The 23,530-nt window shown below is 36.9% G+C and overlaps 2 protein-coding genes across 2 annotated transcripts in view; both read right to left on the reverse strand.

Annotated features, from left to right (window-relative positions):
* LOC147506704 (chaperonin CPN60-2, mitochondrial-like) overlaps positions 1 to 18,335 on the reverse strand; it is a 98,573-nt gene extending 80,238 nt beyond the window's left edge. Inside the window, exon 1 of the mRNA XM_086558768.1 lies at positions 18,027 to 18,335. The gene's annotated coding sequence lies outside the window, so the exon portion shown is untranslated. The remainder of the gene's footprint in view (positions 1 to 18,026) is intronic.
* On the reverse strand, positions 10,649 to 12,552 carry LOC147506713 (putative disease resistance protein At3g14460). The gene is made up of 3 exons (XM_086558766.1): positions 11,525 to 12,552; positions 11,076 to 11,224; positions 10,649 to 10,984 (listed from the first exon to the last, which is right to left on the reverse strand). The coding sequence occupies exons 1-2, from the start codon at positions 12,358 to 12,360 to the stop codon at positions 11,194 to 11,196; spliced, it is 867 nt and encodes a 288-aa protein (XP_086414892.1). The 5' UTR covers positions 12,361 to 12,552; the 3' UTR covers positions 10,649 to 10,984; positions 11,076 to 11,193.
* Positions 18,336 to 23,530: the final 5,195 nt, after the last annotated feature.

The following is a 23,530-nucleotide window of genomic DNA, read 5'->3' on the forward strand; positions in this document are numbered from 1 at the left end:
ACCCATTATGCAAATCTTTCCTACTTCATATTGGTTCGATAGAAACCAACTAAATGTTCACAGTAAGTCAGTAACTACAAACCATACCATTCCTCAACTCTTAGCACAAGCTAGAGCATTTTTCTTACCTTCACAACCTCGACCAACTAGTAAATACTATATTCCAAGGAACATGAAGCTCGACTTGCATTTGTTAACAACAGATGGAGGTTAGTTATATGAGATATTAAAAAAAAAAAAGGTGGTATTGGCTTTACCATTTGTAAATGGTCGCAGGCAGCAGGGGGTGTGTTGTCTGTGGAGCCAAGGAAGCAGAATTTTGAGCTCTTTGTTTAGAAAAAGCTTTGCAACTTGCAATTGACAAGATCGTGGTCATCTCAGATTGCAAAAGTATGGTTGATGCAGTTAATGGTCAGCCTGAATGCTCATCTTGGGAGCTAGAACATCTTAAGTTGATGATCCTAAACATCAGGAAATCTTTTGTTTTTGTAGGATTGTGTAGTTTTGCCCTCGCAATGTAACTCATCATGCTCACTTTCTTGCTGAGGCTGCAAAAAGTCGCATAGACTTGGGATGTATTTGTACTGTTGAACCTGTCGGTCGGTCGTTTGTTTAATCGAGTCAGGATGGGTTGTATGATGTAATTTATTGTAATATCTTGATTATTCATGGATCGGTTTTGTGTTTTTTTAAAAAAAAATCTTTACGTTGGACTTGAGTTAACCATAGTTTAGGATTTTCTATTAAATTAAGAATGCATGCATGGTTTATGTACTTGTCACAGTTCTAATTTCATTAGGAAATCAAAAAAATTATATTTCTGGTCTGCTGCGTGAGTATAAGAAACAGAGATGGACTTGAGTTAAATCAACATAGTTTAGGATTTTATTTTCTATCAAGTTATGAATTACACCAAAAAAACAAAAGATAGTTAATGTAGTAGTAAGATTTGGAGTTGGAGCAACCAAGTATTTATATCAAGTTCATTATGAATTTCACTGTTGAAAATCGAATTACTAAGATTGTGAGTAAAAGCATCAATATGGAATTAAGCAATTTTGACCAGCTAAAAGAGTCCCATACAATAGATCCTGTTACTGGGCAAGAATATACTATACAGCTGGTGCCTAGAAGGTGATTTTCAAATCCTCGGTACTTAGCTTGGCCACTAAATTGCTAAGACTGATTCCTGGGGACGTCTCTCATCCACCACATGTTAATAAAGCTCCTATAATCTTTAATGGAGCTCTACATTGTTGGATGATTAACGATCAAGAATACGGGAGAGTGTTTGAGGTTTGGCCACATTGTTCACTTTCTATTGTGATATTCAATATGGAATGGGAGGAATTTTCCACAATGCCACACCCAGGAAGGCAATGTGCCTCGAAAAGAAGACACCATTGTAGGGGACTCTTAGAAATGGAAGGGCACTTATGCTTTCCAGATAACTCCTCTTCCGAGGTGCTACTAGACATATGGATAATAGAAGACTCTATAAAGCAGGTTTGGGCCAAAAGGCATGTCGTTCACACTGCTCCAATAAAGAGTTTATGCAAGGTCGTCGGTGGAAGGACTAGGTTTACTCTATGGAAAGAAGCAGAAGTGGAAGCCATAAAGGCGACAATTTGTTATTGCGTGTGTAGTACAAAAACTTGTTCCTTTACAAGCTAAGGCTGGGTACATTTGTAAGAGTTGGGCCAATCAGTTACTTCAGAGCTAAAAACGTTATGCTGGAGATCAATTTATACATGCAGTCGTATATAGTTGATTTGATAAATGTTAAAACTCCAGCAAGGAAAATGATGTATTTCTCTACAAACTACATCACTTGTAACTAGCAAGCAGAACTTTACCGCCAATTCACACCATCACCTTCTTGTTAGCTACGTTAGTTTAGCAGAACTTGTGCTGGTACATACTACGTGCTCAATGCAGAAGTAATTGACATTTGATTTGTGGTACATAGATTCAAGAATAGCTATTAGATGTGCATCATACAAAATCCACAAAGATAAGTAGAAGAGAACGTTGTCGAATTAATTAAATTGAATAACTTCAATTTTCTGAAACTAACTGAAGTGATATGAATCTTCATCGGTATACTAGTATAACAAATTGTTTAATACAGTTTGCTTCATAAATGATAATTACTCATCATGAGTTACTGCACCCATTTTGTCACTCGCACAAGATGTTGGGCTGTAGAGACAGATGCGTAGATCTCCCTGGACCATTAGGTGGTGAAAATGGCTTCTGTACAAGTCCCAAAACTCATCACTGTCAAAGGAAACAACAATATAGTCTATAGTCTATACAGTGAGGATTTCAATACAAACCCTAGGAAATATCCTCTCTTGTCTAACCCTAGGAAATATCCTCTCTCTTTTATTTATTTTTGTTTCCTGATCAAGTAAAAGCATATCAACTGTCAGGAAAGGTTACAATGTTGGTTGAGAAAGATTATAATTCTCTCCATCTGTTCAGACCGGCGCTTCCTAATAATACAAGCTAGGTTACATGGACACGCCATATTTTGAAAAAATGCAGGTCGGATACGTATCCACGATAATGCGTAATGGGACACATATTGTATTTAATTTACCTCAATTTCTGATTTACCATCTAATTTAATAAATTTATAATTATTAAAAATTAATTAATTATTCCTATCCGTGTCCCCGTGTCGATCTTCAACTGCTCGCCATATCCGACACCCGTATCCGTGTCGGACACCGTGCCCCGTGTTAATGTAACCTAGAATACAAGCTTTCCTATACTTCTAGTAAATTTCTTGCTAATAGAATAATTGCAGCTACAACTAATAACTGCAGATGACCTACCTGATAGTGCGTGCTATCGTTTTTACTGCAACATTCTTATAAACAAGGCATACCAGCTTGAAGGTACAACAACCTTTGAACCGTTACTGCTGTGTATATCCTATCCTTTTTCTTCCTGAATTAATTGATTAATCCGTTTTTGCTTGAAATTGCTCCGAAATTTTCAAGTGAGCTTGCGGTCACTTACCGTCTTATATAGAAAGATCAAAATGAAGATGATGGGGGTGAGGAAGATAAGTTGTTTTGAAACATCTTGTTCAACTCAAGTACACATGTTTACTTAAGTGTATTTTTAATTTTGTCATTATCAAAAATTGTACATTGATCTTCTCATCAGAATCCCTTATTGTTTGATACTTTGATCATAAATATGATATGAGCAGTACAATGTGATGTATATATACGCAATTTAAAGTTGGGAACGGTTATATGAACTCCACCTTATAGTGACTCCAAAGTTACTCCACTCCTAAAAGTGGACTTACGAGATGAATTGACGGCTAATTTTTTGCGGAGGTATACATCACATGATAGAGAACACCCCCACAAAAAATCAGCTCAATTGAATATGTTTAACCTTGTCAAAAGTTGTTATGAAATAAAAAAATTCTAAGCCGTTTGATAATTTCATAACATTCTAAACGATTTTTGACGAGGTTGTACATCTTCAAATGAATTGATTTTTTGTGAGGATGATCTCTATTGTGTGGAGAACATCTCCACCTAAAATCTGTTTCTAATTCATTGTATTTAGTGGTGGAGTAACTTTAGAGTCACTTTAAGTGGAGTTCATATAACCATCCCCTTTAAAGTTTAAACTAAAACTGTGCATTGTTGATACTGGTGCATACATGGCTCAAATGCATCCTCTGAAATTGTGGTATTTCTATCGTTTCCCTCTTTATTTCTGTACATCTTGATCCACAAACTTAGGTTTAATGCTTAGTTACCGCGTTTGAATCAAACGTGTTATGAGGATCACAGCGCCAGTTACTTCTTGGTTTTATCATCCCTACGGGCCCTGAATAGCCTCCCAAGGCCTTCGGCAAGAACGACACAAGGATCAGAGTACCTTACTGTTTGGCCTTATCATCCCTCCTAAGCCTGCACCCCTTAAGAATCACATTTATTAGGACCTTTATCATCCCTCATGTCTTTTTATGTCTCCTTTCTTTCACTGCTTGTATTGCACAAGCACGCTGTACGCCACCTTGTTTCTGATCAATTTTCTCTGCCATGTTATTGTACAACTCTGTATACTTGGAGGTTTAAATATTGTCCACCAATTGCACTTCCAGGTTGTTATTGAACCTGATTCTCAACTTTTGATGATGGCTGTCAATAGGAAGGTAATGAATCTAAAACAAGCTTTCACACCCCAGATTTTAGTACCTCAATGTCTTGTATCCTCATGTAGTCTTTTGACAGATGTCCTGCACATATTAGTTGCCTTCTCACATAGCTCTGACAGAAATTTAGGATGTTGTTACAGTCTTCAAAGTGCACCTTGTTCCTATGCAGCCATAAGCTCACCATGCCTCCAATAATAGCAGCCTGCCATAACTTCTTCAGTATTGTACTCCTATTTTGTATTGCCCCCATGGCACTCTGGAAGCTCTGAATGCTGCATCTGTTCTTGAACCTACTTGTTGTCCACCTCCATAGCTGTTTAGCAAAAGGACATGACCAGAGTATATGATGTAGGCTTTCAGATTTCTTTTGCACACAACACCTAGAAACTAGAGCAATTCCTCTTCTCTGAACCTTCTCTTACAGTGGCTGCACAAGTCATTCATCAATTTCCATGCCGAGTGCTGAAGTTTTTGGGTGTATACATTTCTGCCAAACAAACTTGTGCCAATTAAGTTACTTGATATGTAATTTAGAAACATGTTCTTACTCTTGATTTGTAAGTTCATAGTTCATTACTCAATCGTGTGCTCACATGCTGTGATGCTGTAATGGGCATGTAGGCTTATTAAGAGGTGGAGGCATCAGTCATAACATAGATCAGTGACGAACAGGAAATCCTACACTATATTTCTCCGTTCCTACTGATCGCAGCCTCCTTACCATTTAGAGCATGTCTACTAAATACCAATCTCTTGATCAATCATCTTTTCGTCTGTATCCCTACCATACATATGAGCATATATCAATCCCGAAGTAGTTTAATTGTGAAGAATGCACCGACCTCTATACCCTTAATTTGAAAGGTAATTGAAGTTATTATTGAACAAGGGCCCTAGCTTCTACTTTGAAAGGAATGACATGATTGGATTTATGTTGTAAGCTTTAAGTTTCTTATTATGTTTTCTACCGAGCTTATTCAACAGATTCTATTTAGTGTTGACAAGACATTGACAGCCGCTTAGTACAATGTCGGTTGGCCTTAAGCTTAGCGCAGCACTACTACACACGAAAATTAGTGAACGGATAGCTAGCTGTGTTTGGGATGGTGTCACAGTGCACATTTCTTACGGCGATCACAAGATCCAAATCTTGTTCAGATCACAGCGAGGCTAATCATAATTCAGGGCTTCCTGCTGAGTGGATTCTTGCACTTATTCTTTAAATTCTTAGGACATATCATCAGCTAGTACAGGCAAGGGCAGATCGTATACATAGAAGACATTTTTAGCAAAGGCCAAGAAAATGGTTGTGGATTTTGGATTTTATGTAACTTTAGCTCACACACCCTCTCGCCACCATTCTTATATATTTTGTTTTGCACCCCTCCATTCGCCAACTTCTATACTGAGTGGTGTACTATTTAGTGTCTTGACTTCACTTTATAAGATCCTCTTAGTCACCACTTGTACTCGATCAAATTTGTGCTTCTATCCTTGCGTCTTCACTAGAATTTACTACATTTGCATAGAAGAAATTTAATCTACAATAATATATATGGCTTCTTTAATACTTGCGACTTATTTATGGGTCAGTCACACTTTGTTTGTTGATTAAATAGTGTCCGGTGTTGGCTGATATTGCATTCCATTCTTATCAGTCAATAAGTTCACATATCAATGTAAGTGCCAAGTACATTGACACTGTGTTTTTCGGACAACTCATGCATAATTTTCTTGATCCAAGACTTACTAATGAATTTTCCTTTGCAGTGTAATTTTCATGATGTCAGCAATGACATCCTTGCATATTTCCAGGAACTTTTGTATGTTTTTCATCTGTGCTCAGCCTGTTTAATTTAATGGTTTAATGCCCTACATAACCCCAGGCCAGAAACAATTATTTTAACAGATTATAAAATGGGCACTTGCAGTCGTTGCAGAGTCAGAGTGGTTCCATAACCTTTGAAGTTTGAATATCAAGTCGTAATGCACAAGTCAGCAACCTTGTCTGATCACACATTCACACCACAACCATTCTAATTGCACATTTGCATTGAAAGTGCTTTCATAAGACAAATTTCTCATATAAAAATTAAATCACTTATATCTATAGCTCGGTTACTGAAGCCTCCGTAGGAGTATAGAAGCCCCTTCCATGTAAGATAATCAAACATGGCAGAAACACAAGGATCCGGGAAGACAAATTTCATTCCCTCCAGTCTTCCTAAAAAACCTTTGGACCTGCACCAAATAATAGCATTAATTTTGTAACTGACATCATTCTGAACAACTCTTGGAACACGACTTTAATTGATAACATGTTTACATCTGATATAGCTAATGAGATATATAAGATTAATCTTAGTAATGATTCTGAAGAACAACTTTGGATCTGGACGGTGTAAAGCAAATGGTAAGTTTTTGATAAAATCTACTTATAGGTTATAACTCGTTTATGGAACTTTCTAAGCTCTTAGCACAAGAATTAAACAATTTGTAAGGCCAGTTCTAAATTATACTCTACCCACTAAACATTTTTTTTGTTAAGAGACATATTGGTGATGATGATTCCTGTCCAAGATGCAGTCAGAATCCTGAATCCATTGATCATGCTCTTATTAATTGCCCTCGTCTGGCTGCTATATTGTTTAGTAGCTCTCTTTCACTCAAAATCGAACATACTTCAACCTTTAGGGACTTCCTAATTCAAATCATAGCTGAACCTCATGACAAGGACACTATCCTCCATAATTTGACCCATTATGCAAATCTTTCCTACTTCATATTGGTTCGATAGAAACCAACTAAATGTTCACAGTAAGTTAGTAACTACAAACCATATACCATTTCTCAACTCTTAGCACAAGCTAGAGCATTTTTCTTACCTTCACAACCTCGACCAACTAGTAAATACTATATTCCAAGGAACATGAAGCTCGACTTGCATTTGTTAACAACAGATGGAGGTTAGTTATGATGAGATGTAAAAAAAAGGTGGTATTGGCTTTACCATTAGTAAATGGTCGCATGATATTATGGTCGCAGGCAGCAGGGGGTGTGTTGTCTGTGGAGCCAAGGAAGCAGAATTTTGAGCTCTTTGTTTAGAAAAAGCTTTGCAACTTGCAATTGACAAGATCGTGGTCATCTCAGATTGCAAAAGTATGGTTGATGCAGTTAATGGTCAGCCTGAATGCTCATCTTGGGAGCTAGAACATCTTAAGTTGATGATCCTAAACATCAGGAAATCTTTTGTTTTTGTAGGATTGTGTAGTTTTGCCATCGCAATGTAACTCATCATCCTCACTTTCTTGCTGAGGCTGCAAAAAGTCGCATAGACTTGGGATGTATTTGTACTGTTGTACCTGTCGGTCGGTCGTTTGTTTAATCGAGTCAAGGATGGGTTTTATGATGTAATTTATTGTAATATCTTGATTATTCATGGATCGGTTTTGTGTTTTTTTTAAAAAAATCTTTACGTTGGACTTGAGTTAACCATAGTTTAGGATTTTTTATTAAATTAAGAATGCATGCATGGTTTATGTACTAGTCACAGTTCTAATTTCATTAGGAAATCAAAAAAATTATATTTCTGGTCTGATGCGTGAGTATAAGAAGCAGAGTTGGATTTGAGTTAAATAAACATAGTTTAAGATTTTATTTTCTATCAAGTTATGAATTACCCCAAAAAAAACACAAAAGATAGTAAATGTAGCAGTAAGATTTGGAGTTGGAGCAACCAAGTATTTATATCAAGTTCATTATGAATTTCACTGTTGAAAATCGAATTACTAAGATTGTGAGTAAAAGCATCAATATGGAATTAAGCAATTTTGACCAGCTAAAAGAGTCCCATACAATAGATCCTGTTACTGGGCAAGAATATACTATACAGCTGGTGCCTAGAAGGCGATTTTCAAATCCTCGCCACTAAATTGCTAAGACTGATTGCTGTGGACGTCTCTCATCCACCACATGTTAATAGAGCTCCTATAATCTTTAATGGGGCTCTACATTGGATGATTAACGATCAAGAATACAGGAGAGTGTTTGAGGTTTGGCCACATTGTTCACATTCTATTGTGATATTCAATATGGAACGGGAGGAGTTTTCCACAATGCCACACCCAGGAAAGCAATGTGACTCGAAAAGAAGCAGACGTGGAAGCCATACAAGAATACGGCGACAATTTGTTATTGCGTGTGTATTACAAAAACTTGTTCCTTACAATCTAAGGCTGGGTACATTTGTAAGAGTTGGGCCAATCAGTTACTTCAGAGCTAAAAACGTTATGCTGGAGAATCAATTTATACATGCAGTCGTATATAGTTTTTTTTTTTTTTTTTATAAGCCAGTCGTATATAGTTGATTTGATAAATGTTAAAACTCCAGCAAGGAAAATGTTGTATTTCTCTACAAGCTACATCACTTGTAACTAGCAAGCAGAACTTTACCGCCAATTTACACCATCATCTTCTTGTTAGCTACGTTAGTTTAGCAGAACTTGTGCTGGTATATACTACGTGCTCATTGCAGAAGTAATTGACATTTGATTTGTGGTACATATATATTCAAGAATAGCTATTAGATGTGCATCATACAAAACCCACAAAGATAAGTAGAGGAGAACGTTGTCAACTTAATTAACTTTAATTTTCTGAAACGAACTGAAGTGATATGAATCTTCATCAGTATACTAGTACAACAAATTGTTTAATACAGTTTGCTTCGTAAATGATAATTACTCATCATGAGTTACTCCACCCATTTTGTCACTCACACAAGATGTTGGGCTGTAGAGACAGATGCGTAGATCTCCCTGGACCATTAGGTTGTGAAAATGGCTTTTGTACAAGTCCCAAAACTCATCACTGTCAAAGGAAACAACAATATAGTCTATACAGTGAGGATTTCAATGCAAAAAGTTTTAGGGGATGTGAAGCAGAATTAATAACACAATTACACAAGAACACAAAAAAAACCAAGGCTCGGAATTTTTTTAAATCTATAGAGTTCCATAGCTATACCTGACTTGCGGAAGAGTAAGCAATGAATAGCCTTTTGCATCTGTGTGCATGTCCATCACAATCACTGATAGCCTCGAAAGCCCCAAAGCATCCATGTCAATTAACTTTTTAATCCTATACATAACATTTAGCACTAAGTCATTAGAAGATGGAGGTGCAGCAGGTGCTCAGAACATTGACGCAAGTTGTTAGAAGATCCAAAATTTGGAGTCGATTCATAAGCCATATATGATTCAGTAAGTATGCTCGATCACTAGTTGACTTGTGATAAGTTAATTAGACGATTAACTTAATTTATTTTGCTAATTTGTACTTTGATTAAGATCTTTGCACCAACTGTCATATGCTTATGTAGCCTGTATTTTGTTGGAATAGGATGGTTTCAAGCCTCCTCTGGTGTAGAGAAATGCTCTTTTAGACTACTGACTACAGATTATCTCTGATAAACTAAAAAGATATAAATGAAATACAATTTATAGTATGAAAGGTAAAACAAATTTCTGATGCACTGCAGGTACGATATTGTTCACGAGTTACCTGATCCTGGAGTTTCATATGTTTCCCAAAGAGCTTTGCAGCACGGCATTCTACTCTGTTAACAGTCACAAACCCCTAGCAGAGATCAATAAATTAAACTTTTCAACTATTTGTAGGGAAAAGAAAATCGTGAATTTTCTTAATCTATAAATCATAATAATTTAGACATTATGAATGCAAGGGAACCTGAGAAGCTCCAGAGATCTTATAGCAGATGTACTGATAACAAGAATTGCTGGGTTCCCTGGGTCAACAGTTCCCTCTAAAAGCTTCCCTTTGAAGAGCTCTTCTTTCCATGACGTTCCAAAGGCATCCTTCATATGTGTGCTCAAAGCTCAGGATCCTGATATAGCTCCAGAATACATGTATCTGGACATTACAAAAAAATCATAGGACAAATTACAATATGAGTTGATTAGACAAAAAATGTTAAGATGCCCAATAAAAATTGGATTCAGAATCGTGGAATAACCACTTAGAAACTGATTGTTGGTAATAAAAAATAAACGCATACGAAGTTCACAATTTATATTTTTTAACTTGGGCATTTACACAGCATAGAGTGCCAGAAACAGTTTAGAGAAGGCCATCATACAAAATGTCAGGAAATTTCTCCAAAACTAGTTATGAATGAGAAAACAACATTTTACAAAATATCTACATTACTTGGTATCAAAGTATCCAGAATGAATTGTGTCTGCCAGTTGTTTAGTAAACGATATTCGCAGCAAATGGTTTTTCATATTACCAACAAAGTAGCTATACAAACACTAACAAAGAACTTTAACATACAAAGAAAAAACCTTTTTCTTCCGCATTGCCCATTACATATAACTTAATAAACCCAACATTTATAAAACATGAAAAAAAGAAAAAGAAAAGGTGGTACCTTTGAGTGATTCCAACTCAAGAGAAGATAGTTTAAGACCATTAGCAGATTGAAACCAGTTCAGAAAGAAGCTGAGATGTTCTGAAGCAGGAAGAGAAGACGAAGGAACAAGAGAAGCAACTGATGTTGGGTTGTTGTCTTGTTTTTGTTTCTTGTTCTTCTTTTGTTTGGAAACGACTCTTTTTTGCCCAGCAGCCATTTTCTGTGTGGTGTTCTTACTCGTTAGTTCTTACACCTTTGATTTTATTTGCACCCAAAACATCTTTGAGTACACCCACACCCAAACTATATATCCATATGACGTACAACGCCGATCATATCAATGCTAGACCTTAATGCTTCATATCAAATTTAAATTTAAGACTTAGAAATGGTCTTTAGAAATCAAACTCAACAAAGAGATACTAGCGTAACAAAACTATAACTGACCTCAATATCACTTCTACCAAGGATCCTGAAGCCTTCTTGTTCCTCTTCGAATTCCAGACTTGCTGACCTTGAGACTCCTGTAGACAGCAATCAGCCTAGCATGCACAACATTCTGCAATCAGGCCGTGCCTATGGTGGTGTTGTTTGACCTGCATTATAAACGTTCGTTGTCAAAAAAATTCATTAGTTCCAAATCCAAGTTCTATGAAATTGAAACAAAACCTCTGTAAAGAAGTGAATATTCTGAATGAACAACAAACTTTAGAGCATTATGCAATGGTTCAATGAAGTGCTATGAAATATTAGAAAGGTTAAGAGTTCAAAAGCCAAATGTAGCAAACATATATCACATATGTAAAATTAAACATAATAATTGTCACCTGTTTTTGATAGATGAGGCTGCATACAAATGAACTCTCCGCAAAAGAACTAATTCACATTTAATTCACCTTTTGAATGAACAAGTATCGGCTTTAATGACAATGTTGGGAATGTGTGTTAAGATGCTCCTGCCCTCTCTGCTACGTTCACTCATAATAGGGCAAATGCCGATTTGCAAATTACGAAGCATGGTGAGTGGTTTCAACTCATCTGGCTTGTAATCAAGGAATTGGCATTCTCCAAAAAACAATTCTTGAAGTGACGTGAGTTGGTTTAGTCCTTGGGGAAGAGAAGAATGCGGAAAATCTAGAATTTCAAGAGACTTGAGGTTGCTGTTGTGGGTGATGGACATTAATGAGATTGAAATAACACCTACATCTTTCCATAATTTCAGACTTTCAAGCTGAGGAGGAAATAGGTAGTGTGGTACCACCTTCAGTTTTGGGCAATTACTAATCGTTAGGGTATTGAGATGGGGCATGATATTAGTGTTATTACTTGTTGGGACATCATGCTCCTCCTCCTCCCACTCTGGCAATCCTTTCAATTCAAGCAATCTCAATTTTGGAAACAACACCACTGACGATGACAACGAAGACATTGAAGCATCATTTCCAACCCTCAAAATATCCGCGCCCAACTGTTTCACAGCAATTAGATCTAGTAGATGGAGCCGTTCAAGAAATTGTAATTTGCCTAGAGCGGGCAACACCTTCAAATTTGGGCACCGGAAAAGTATCAAGTGGATAATATTGGACAATACAGATTGGACTGAGAACATCCAAGGAGGGAACGTGAAGCCAACATAGCTTTGTATTACCAATTCTTCCAAGCTGCTTTTGTGTGGTCCCAGATTTTCAAGAACACCTTCCATCCTTGTGGGACTTTCAAGAACACCTTCCATCCTTAGTATGTACTCTTCGCTGACGTCACTTACATCTTCATTTTCTTCCCAGAAGTCCTTATCTCCAAAATTCAACTTCAACTCTGAAATGTTTTTCTTCTTTTGCAATTCTGCCTGCTTAGCCTCATTCACATTTTTTACATGCCTTAACCCCGTAATAGCTAGTCCTCCTTTTAGAAAAATTGAGATTTCCTAGTTCCCCAATCAAAGTCAAGAGATTACTAAGCACCGGCGACTTGGATAGCGAAGATGGAATCCTTGAGATGATAGACCTTTAGTAAAGATATCTCGCTATCTCGATCCTCGTGTACAAAGATATTGAATATCCACTACTTTATTAACAACCAACTCTCTTATATAGTGATAATCAATTTCTACATGCTTAGTGCGAGCATGAAAGATAGGATTATTGGCTAAGGCTATAGTAATATTGTCACATAATATGAGAGGAGGTTTCAGGTATAGTAATATGTAAGTCTTTCAATAGTAAGCAAACCCAATAGATATCTGCAGCTGTGTGTGCTAGAGATCGATATTGACTTTGACTTGAGGCGTGCACAAGATATCTTTGCTTTTTGACCAAGAAAGAAGATTACTCCCCAAAAATACACAGAATCCAGTCGTAGATCTCCTATCAATAGGACATCCATTAATCTGCATCGGTATGCTTGAATAATGAAGGAACTCTTTGCAAACCACACTCCATAATCAATTGTACCTTTCAGATATCTGATGATCCTCTTGACTACTGCTAAATGAGTAGACCTAGGAGAGTGCATGAACTGACATACTAAATTAACAGCAAAAGAGATGTCAGGCCTAGTCCAAGTAAGATATTGTAATGCTCCCACTAAGGACCTATAAGATGTAGGTTATGCTAACAACTCTCCTGAATGAGAATCCAATTTACAACTTGATGAAATAGGTGTTGAAATTTGGTTTAGCATCAATCATGTTAGCTTTTTTGTAATAAATCATAAGTATACTTTGTTTGACAAAAAATATACCCCTTGAATCTCTTTGAGCCTCTAGTCCCAAAAAAATAATGAAGTAAACCTAGATCCTTCATAGCAAATGTAGAACTTCACTAAGCGTGATGACTTGCGGATAATACTCAACTTTAGAACTTCCTGTAATAAGGATATCATCCACATAAACTAGAATGTAAGTAATAGACTTCTGACCTTTTTTAATGAACAAGGAATGATCTGCTTCAGATGTAGTGAATCCAAGTGCCAATAAAGCTTGAAATAACTCCTCATACCAAGCACGAGGGGCTTGTTTAAGTCCATAGATGGATTTCAGAAGTTTACAAACATAGTGAGGCTTCAGAGGATCAATGAACCCTTGTGGTTGCTTCATAAAGACTTGCTCCTTTAAGTGACCATGCAGAAAAGCATTGGAGACATCCAACTGCCTTATTTCCCAATTGAAACTGACTGCAAGTGATAAGATGAGTCTTATAGTAGTAGGCTTGACAACAGGACTGAAAGTTTCTAAGTAATCAAATCCATACTGCTGATTGAAGCCTTTGGCAACTAACCTTGCCTTGTGTTTATCAATAGACCCATCTGCTTTTTGCTTCAACCTAAAGACCCATTTATTATCAACTATATTCTGAGCTGAGGAAGGAGGAACTAAAATCCAGGTTCTATTTTTAAGCGGTGCATTAAATTCAGAAACCATGGCATCTTTCAAAGCGAGTCCTTAATAGCTTGAGTATAACATGTTGGAGTTGATGGAATTTCAGAAAGAATAGTGTGTAAAGCATGAGGTAAGGGATGTTTAGTTGTATGAAACACCTTTGGTTTGAAAATACCTTGTTTGGCTCTTGTTTGCATGTTATGAGTGTTGGATGAAGATGGTAAAACCTGAGAAAGAGTGGATGATTGAGGGACCGATAATTGTTGGAACTGTGTTGATAGATTGAGATTGAGAAGAGGTTGTATTGATAGTCTTACGTTGAGAAGAAGTTTGAAGAGGTGATATTGAAGTGGATTGTTTTAGAAACTATTGAGGAATATCAAGTGGAGAAGTCAGTGAAGAAGAATGGCCTTTAAAAGGAAACTGATTTTCATTGAAGATAACATGCCTTGAAATGAAAACTCTACCAGACTCAATATGAAGACACCTGTAACCTTTTTGATTTAAAGAATAGCCAATGAAAACACATAGTTTGGACCATAACTCTAACTTGTTATTAGTATAAGGTCTCAACCATGGAAAACAAGTGCAACCAAAAACTCTGAGTGTAGAGTAAGTAGGTTTTCTGTTAAAAAGTTTTTCCCAAGGTGAGATGAAAGGAAGAGAAGAAGATGGTAATCTATTTATAAGATAGACTGAAGTCGAAAAAAGGTCTACCCAGTATTTTGAAGGAAAGCAAGACTGAGAAATGAGAGTTCTAGACATATCCAAAATGTGTCTATGCTTCCTTTCCACAACTCCATTTTGCTCTGGAGTATGTGGACAAGTGAATTGATGAGCAATCCCAGATTTATACAGAAAACTTTCAAGAGCATCACTAACAAACTCTCCACCATTATAAGATCGTACTATTTTTTTATTTTATGAGAGAAAATTTTCAATAAAGGATTTAAAGGATTGGAATCTGAGAATAGAATTGAGATTTAAGGTGTAAGGAAAAGAACTAACAATACTTTGAAAAATCATCGACAATAGTAGCAAAAATCTATTGCCACCCATGCGGAAACAAGTGGAGATGGACCCCAAAGATCCATGTGTAACAATTGTAAAGGTGTAGTAGATTCACAAACTGAAGATGTAAAGGGAAGTTTTGTAATCTTTCCTACAACACAATCATTACAAAAAAAACGTCTTTGATGACTTTGAACATCAATGCATCTTGTTTGAAGAAGCTTGTGAAAGATAGGAGTGACAGGATGTCCAAGTCTACTATGCCAAATTGAACTTGATGCTTTATTAGAGAGAAGAGTTAGGGATTGAATGGTGATGGGACTGTGATGATAGATGCAAAGGGTAGAGACCATTCTTAGTTTGTCCTTGGAAAAGAATCCTCCCCGATGCCATGTCCTTGATAAAAAAGGCAAAGGGAGTAAAAATAAGCATACAATGATTGTCAGATACAAACTTATGAACACTAAGAAGATTGTGTTTTATGTTAGGAACATGTAAAATCTTTTTCAGATGAAGAGTATTATCAGTATGAGGGACACGAAATAAAGTAGATCCAATGTTAAGAATTTGCAAACCTTAGCCATTTCCAACAAGTACTTTGTCCTTTCCTTTGTACTCTGCATGAGATGACATGTTATTTAGATTAGCAGTGAGATGGTTTGATGCTCTAGTATCAGCAAACCAACATGAATCATTCTGCTGAGAAGTGGGTATGAAGTCATTCTGCTGAGAGTTCTAAAACTGATAAGAATTATCATGCTGCTGAGGATTCTGAAACTGATAAGAATCATCATGCTGCTGAGAATTCTGAAACTAATAAGAATCATTCCGCTGAGTATTAAATTGAGAATCATTAAATTGAGGATTTGTATCATTGAAACTTGCCAGCATGGCAAGTTTTGCAGGTGGCATCCTTCCAATGAAACTATGATTCATCCTGTTGTGACAGTCCAAAGCAATATGACCAAACTTATTACAAATTTGGCATTGAGGTCTGGATGATCCAGAAGATGACCCAAAAGAATTGTTATAACCACCTTGATTGTAGCCACCACCATTATTATTATATGAACTATTATAATAACCACCACCATTATTATTATATGAACTATAGAAGATCCATTTGCTCTACCAGTCCAGTTTCCTCTATTATTTCCTCTGCCATAATTTCTACCATTTCCTCTGTTAGAATCATAAGAACCTCCGCCAAAGAAGATTAAAAGCTGCAAATGCTTGATGAATCGCCTTTTAATTGATTACGCCTCTGTTTCTTTGAATTAAAGTGATCTCTTCATTCAATAATAAACCATGTAACTCTTTGAATAAACATGATCATTAGTTGATTTGGTTCGATTGAGGTAGTGAATGATTTATACTCTTCGTGTAATCCTCTCAAGGCATGATATATCAAATCAGAATCTACAACGGGTGATCCCGATCTTCGCAAGAGTATCGGCTATTATTTTGATATTCTTCAAGTATTCAGCCATAGACAACTCTCCTTTCTTCAGATCTTGTAACCCGATTCTTTAATTGCATGACATGAGCGTTTCGTAAAACTGTAAAAGCCAAAAATCTCTTGCAGGTTGGCAATCCCACCACATAAGGCAAAATTTCCTCGGATAAAGTAGAATTTATCCAAATCAACAACACTTGATCTCTTTTAATCCAAGCAATATATTCGGATTAATAGTATTTGTGATACTTCCATTTTACTCATAAGAAACTTAGAAGGACAGAGATCAAGTACCTTCAATAAGATCCATTAGATCATAAGTTTTCAAAACTGGTAAGAAAAGTTGCTTCCACATCAAGTAATTCTCCTTTTGAGCTTGGAGGAACCATGTTGGAGATGTTCTCGGAAGGAATAAGACGTAGTTGACGGTGGAACAACCATTGGAGCATTAAAGCCCGTGAAATTATAACTTGGAGTAGGAATTGAATTATAAGAACCTTGATAACCTTGAGGTTCTTTGATTGAATTGAGAACTTTGATATTGTTGTTGAAATCTTTGATTTTGTAGAAAAAATGAATGAGAATTCGGATTTTGTTGTTGAAATTGAAGTGTTGATGCTGAATTTTTGAGCGCAGTACCAAGATTATGAATTGAATCTTGATTCCGAACGAAATAGCCGGAAGAACAGCCCGGCGACATTGTTTTGAAAGAATTAGCGGAAGAACAAAGATCGGCATTGGTTTGATGATTAACCCCATTACTTTGATCGGTAATTTGATGAAAAGCTTGATTTTCAGCTCCATTTGAATTAGGGTTTGATGGCAGAGAAGTTTGATTTGTTTTGCCATTTGGATTGATTGATTGGAATTGATAAATGAGGATTAGGAATTTTATTGATGGATCGATGAACGCCTCAAGGCGATTTTCTTGCTCTCATACCAAAATAGATTTACTGAAACTAATGTTTTTATTGATTTTTTATCAAGTTCTTACATCCTGTATTTATACTATTCATTACACAGAAAACACAAAAACGGTTACAAGTCTGTTTCAAGATAATGAGCTGGCACTGACTTCTCTTGTCTCTAGCTTTGACTGAAGTCTTCCTTAATATAAAGGGTGTTGTACTTTTTGTCATAGTGGCTTCCACTTTTCTGTTGCTATTGTATTTTTTCATGTCGTCGCGATTCATTTGGATTCTAATCGTACTTTTTTGCATTGGTGGTTCCCAGAATCCCAGGTATAAATTTTTCCAGATTTTCTTGTGTATTTCATACTTAGTCTCATACTTGTGTTTTATGTTATCTTTATGAATACAAATGGTTGCTTGAAATAGAGATGAGCAGTATCAAGCTTCAAATTGCAACTTAAATATAATAAAAATTGTAAAAGCACCTTTAGTTGTTTGCTTTGGAATAATAGATGAGTATATCGTGACAAACATATCCTCACATAATATGTGATTCATGCATGCCATGGTAATGGTGAAAACCATCCGTCCTTGGTAGTCAATAATGTAATTTAAGATAAATTTTTATCTCAACCATTACATACCTCACCAAAACTTCACAATTCTGTTCTTCATCCATGTTTGTTTCATAACAGAGATGAAACAGATACAAATGTACTTACCTTGCACTATTGTAAAGGGCCTCCTAAGGTGATATTTCACTTTATCCAACAATTTCTCTGTTTCCTTGTAGTCCTGAGTTGAGTTTTAGAATTTCAAAATTCGAACTATTTGAGGCCACAGTGAAAACCTATGGTTTGAATGGAATCATATAGTTCATTCTCATTACTACGACTCAAACAAGCATAAACATATGCTTCCATTTTCGTCCGTAGGCCAAATCAGATCGAGTTGGAGAACTAGTTTCAGGATTATACTGTATTATAATGAAATATCCTTTCCATACTATTTTAACAACAATGATCAAGAGAAATATGTTTGGACTAGGTTGATTGTTTTTGCCCCTACCCCCAACTTAGGCTTCTATACTCCTACGGAGGCCAAATCAGATACGTAGCTGGAGAACTGTTTTCAGGATTATGCTGTATTATAGTGAAATATCTTTTTCATACGCTTTTAACTATGAGGATCAAGAGGATTATGTATGGACTAAGTTTGTTTCCCTCCCCTAACACACACACACACAAACACAAACACAACTGAACTTCTATCTAATGCTTATTTGAATCTTTTTCGTTTTTCCTGTTCTCAGGGAATGCTTAACTGTGTGGTCGCTCTGAATTTCAAGGTTGTCCAGGATAAAAATGTTATACACTTAGGTTTGCCGTTTGCCAAATATCTCTTTCTTCATTTCCTTTGTTCGCTTGTCCTTTTTTGCTCTGACCATGGTATGCAAAAATTGTGGTCGCAAGTCTTTATCCCTTCCCATTCTTGGGGAGGTTTCGGTTCTTTCAGTTGCAGTGTTACCTTTTGTTGGAAATGTGAATGAATTTGTGTCCTCATGGGTTTGAACCCATGACCTTTTGTATCTACTACACTCTAATGTGGGGGGCTTTAGTCCCACATTGCTTACTAAACTTAAGACTCTTAAGTTTATATTGGTTGTGTCCTTATGGAGGGATAGTGTAGAGAGATATAAGGAGGTGCTCGCGCGCACACAAGGCCTCCTTGGTTTGGGGGCTCTCGGGGGTGCTTGTGCGTGTGCCACACACACGCCAAGCAGTGCAAATCCACCCAATTGGGCTTCTGCGTGGAGCGAAAGTCTTCGGGCTTGTTTTTGGTCTTCTTTCCAAAACTCAAAGAAATCATTTTTTGGTCTTCTTTCCAAAACGGTAACAGTTACAAAATCTCTTTCCTTGATTCGAGTCAAGGCAATGATGAGGAGTCGTGACTCTAGCCTGAAGTTGCGTTTTTTTCAGATCTATAACCTAAGGTCTCTCCTGTTTTAACGAACACGAAAAACACAACATTATTTTCCTCTGTTTTAAAAATTGTCTGGAGTATGCTGAGAGTTCTTGCAGAGCTGGTCATTGGCTGGTGACACGCTCATCCATCGGCCAGATCCCGGGAGACGACGCTTTGAGGTCGGCAAAGAACCAAACCGGGCGTTTTTGCCTTAAGGAAATTGTGCCGAAAGCACAATCCTCATTGATAAGTTTTACTTCCTTTCTTATTACTGTTTTTCGATACTAGATTATTACAATCTTAAGACGAAAAAACTCGATCTGTTATTATCTAGTATTGTGTACGCATCGCTTGAATTGTGGAATTTGCTTGATAAGAAGTATGCTCACGAAGATGCGAGGTTCTAAGAAGTTTCTTGTAGGAAAGTTTACGGAATTCAAGATGGAAGATGGGAAATGTTGTTTCTCAGTGGAGGAGCCGCAAATAATCATTCATGAGATTTTGCGGGAAGGTTATAAAATCTGCAAAGGTTTCGTGTTGCTTCCATAATTGAGAAACTCCCTTCCTCGTGGAAGGAGTACAAAAAAAGATCTCAAACATAAGAAGAAAGAGATGACCTTAGAAGATCGATCGTCAACCTTCGGATCGAGGAGGATAATGAGGAAGGTGAAATCAATGTGGAGACTTGAGTAAATGAAGGCTAAGGCTAACCCGGTTGAAGGTAGCCGCTAGTTCTTCTAAGTCTAAATCAACTAAATTCCCGTCAAAAAGAAACCATATGCGAACAAGAATAAATAATCCCAACCTCACTTTAAAAGAAACCTTACAATCGAAATTCATTGCTATGTGTGCGGATCTCGAGGTCATATAGCCCCGGATCAGAATTCAAAAAGGTCCGAATGATGGGAAGAAAGACAAGGCACAAGCAAATGTAGTTCGGGATGGTAACTTTTCTCACGGGTGGGTTCGAGGTTAACTTGGTGAGTAACATGATCGACCGGGTGGGTAGACACCGGGCTACCAAACACATCCGTGGCACTAAGAGTGCATTTAAGGCCCTTCACTCCTCCGGGAGAAGGAGAAAGTCTGTTCATGGGTAACTCCATCCGGCCGCTAGAGTTGAAGGAAAAAGGACCATTAATTTGAAGTTCACTTCTCGGAAATGTTCTTAATTTGAAGGATGTTCTTTATGTTCCCGATATTAGGAAAAATCGGTTTCGGTTCCCTTTTAAGTAAGAAGGGGTTCAAACTTGTCTTTGAGTCGGACAAATTTGTTCTCGACTAGGGGGGAACCTTTGTGGGTAAAGGTTATTTAGATGAAGGCTTGTTTAAGCTCAATGTAACCTGATTTTGAATTTAATAAAGCATCTACTTCTTCTTATATGGTTGAGTCATTTGATCGTGGCATAGTAGACTTGGACACGTTAATAATGTTTCAATTAAAAACCGATGCATCTAGGTAACATATCCAAGAATACTATTTCTGAAAATAAGAGATGTGAAGTATGTGTAGAATCTAAATATGCTAGGAAACCTTTCAAAAGGTAGAAAGAAACACCGAAGTTGTTGGCATTGATTCACACCGACTTATGTGATCTTAAAGGTTACATGACTAGAGGAGGTAATAAATATTTTGTTACATTCATTGATGATGCTTCACGTTTCATCATATTTATCTTCTTAAGAGTAAGGATGATAGTTTAGCTAAATTTATTTCCTTTAAAACTGAAGTTGAGAACCAGTTAGACAAGAAAATAAAAATAGTTAGGTCCGATAGAGGAGGTGAATATTCGTCCTTTCAATAAATTTTGTGAAAATAATGGTATTGTACATGAGACCATCGCCCTTTATGCTCCCCTAATCCAATGGGATAGCAGAGAGGAAAAAATAGGACTCTCAAAGATATGATCAATTCAATGATCAATAGCTCTGGGGCTTCTATGAACCTATGGGGGGGCTTTGCTAACGGCCTGTTATATTACGAATAAGATACCTTTTAAAGACACAGGATAAAACTCCATATGAGATGTGGAAAAATAGGACAACCAACTTATAGATTCTTTAAAGTGTGGGGTGTTTGGCTAAGGTATCTATACCAACACCCAAGAGGACTAAACTTGGCCCTAAAACTGTAGATTGTGTCTTTATTGGGTATGCCTGAGAATAGCAAAGTGCCCTCTGTGTTTTAGTTTTCAAATCTAAAAATAGATTTGTTGATGATAATACCATTATTGAGTCTAGGGATCTTTGTCTTTTTGAGGATAAATTCCCATTTATTGAGAGATCGGGGAGGGACTCGAAGTTCTTCTACACTTGCTCCTAGAGTTCGAGAAGATTCTTCTGCTGAAGATGAAATTGAACTCAGGAGGAGCAAGAGACCTAGGACTAACACCTCTTTTGGACCTGATTTCCTTACTTTCTTGGTAGAAGATGATCCTCAGACCTATATAGAGGCAATGTCATCTTCTGATGCCATTTTTTGGAAGGAGGCCATTCTAAGTGAATATGAGTCCATTATAACCAATAACACTTGGGAGCTGGTTGAGTTGCCCCCTGGTAGTAAAACTATTGGAAATAAATGGTTATTTAGAAAGAAACTTAAGGCAGATGGATCCATTGATAAATATAAAGCGAGATTAGTAGCAAAAGGCTATAAACAGAGAGAAGGGTTTGATTTCTTTGATACTTACTCTCCGCGTGACAAGGATTACATCTATCGTAATGTTAATAGCCTTTGCTTCTATTTCAGAATCTCGTAATTCACCAAATGGACGTTAAAGCGGCATTTCTAAATGGGGAATTACAAGAGGAGATATATATGGATCACCTGGAAGGGTTTGTGTTAGAAGGCCTTGAGAGAAAAGTTTGTAGGCTAAAAGAAATCTCTTTACGGTCTCAAACAAGCTCCTAAACAAATGGCATGAGAAATTTGATAGTGTGCTAATCTCTAATGGTTTTAATATTAATGAGGCAGATAAATGCATTTATTGTAAATTTGAGAAAAACAATCTGGTGTAATTATCTGTTTATATGTGGATGACATGTTGATCATTGGAACCAGTTTTAGAGACCGTCAATAAGACTAAATCTTTTTGAGTAAGCATTTTGACATGAAAGACTTGGGTATCACTGATGTCATTCTTGGCATTAAGATAGTGTATAATTTCGATGGAATTACTTTGTCTCAATCTCATTATGTAGAGAAAATGCTTAAAAGATTTAATCAATTTGATTTGTGTAATACTGCCGAGAACACCATATGATCCTAGTATACATTTGACAAAAAATTTGGATTAGGTGTATCTCCTTTTAGAGTTTTCTAGGGTTATAGGTAGTCTCATGTATCTTATGAACTGCACTAGACCGACATAGCTTACCGTAGCAAACTTAGTAGATACACCATAAATCCCAAAGAATGAGCATTGGGATGCTCTTATCGGTATTGAGATATTTGAAATATACTTTGAATTATGGTGTTCATTATGGCAGATATCCAACCGCGGGTTGAGAGGGTACAAAGTGATGCCAATTGGATTGCCGATTCTCGGGAATCTAAATCCACTAGTGGTTATGTGTTCACTATGGCGGGGTGTGCGTTGTCTTGGAAATCATCTAAGCAAACTTGCATTGCCCGTTCCACTATGGAATCTCGAGTTTATAGCTTTAAACAAAGCTAGTGAGGAAGCAGAGTGGATCGGGAATTTTTATGGATATCCCGCTTTGGCCTAAACCTGTTCCCTGTCTCTATTCATCGTGATAGCCAAGCTGCTATCTTGAGGGCAAAAATACTTCCTATAATGGGAAATCTCGACATATTCGTCGAAGACATAACACTGCGGCGACAGCTTGTTAAGAGATGGGATCATAGCTATTGACTTTGTGAGGTCTAAAGAAAATTTAGTCGATCCTTTAACTAAAGGCGGCTAGAGAGCGGGTTTTTTAGTACATCGAGGGGATGGGGCTAAAGTCTATTAAAGACTAATTGCCTATTTAATTAAATCACCGATAACCCACACCCAACCTTCGCGGAATGGAGATCCCGGGATCAAGGTTCAATGGGGAAACAAGTTATATCTGCGTGATTTGTGGGGGTACTACACCTAGAGTGAAAACTCTGTACCCATCCCTATGATGTAGTAGTACCTTCTGTATCTTTTAAAGGATGAGTGAATACTCTTAATGC

Source organism: Coptis chinensis, chromosome 4 (genome assembly GCF_015680905.1).
Source record: "Coptis chinensis isolate HL-2020 chromosome 4, ASM1568090v1, whole genome shotgun sequence".
NCBI lineage: Eukaryota > Viridiplantae > Streptophyta > Magnoliopsida > Ranunculales > Ranunculaceae > Coptis > Coptis chinensis.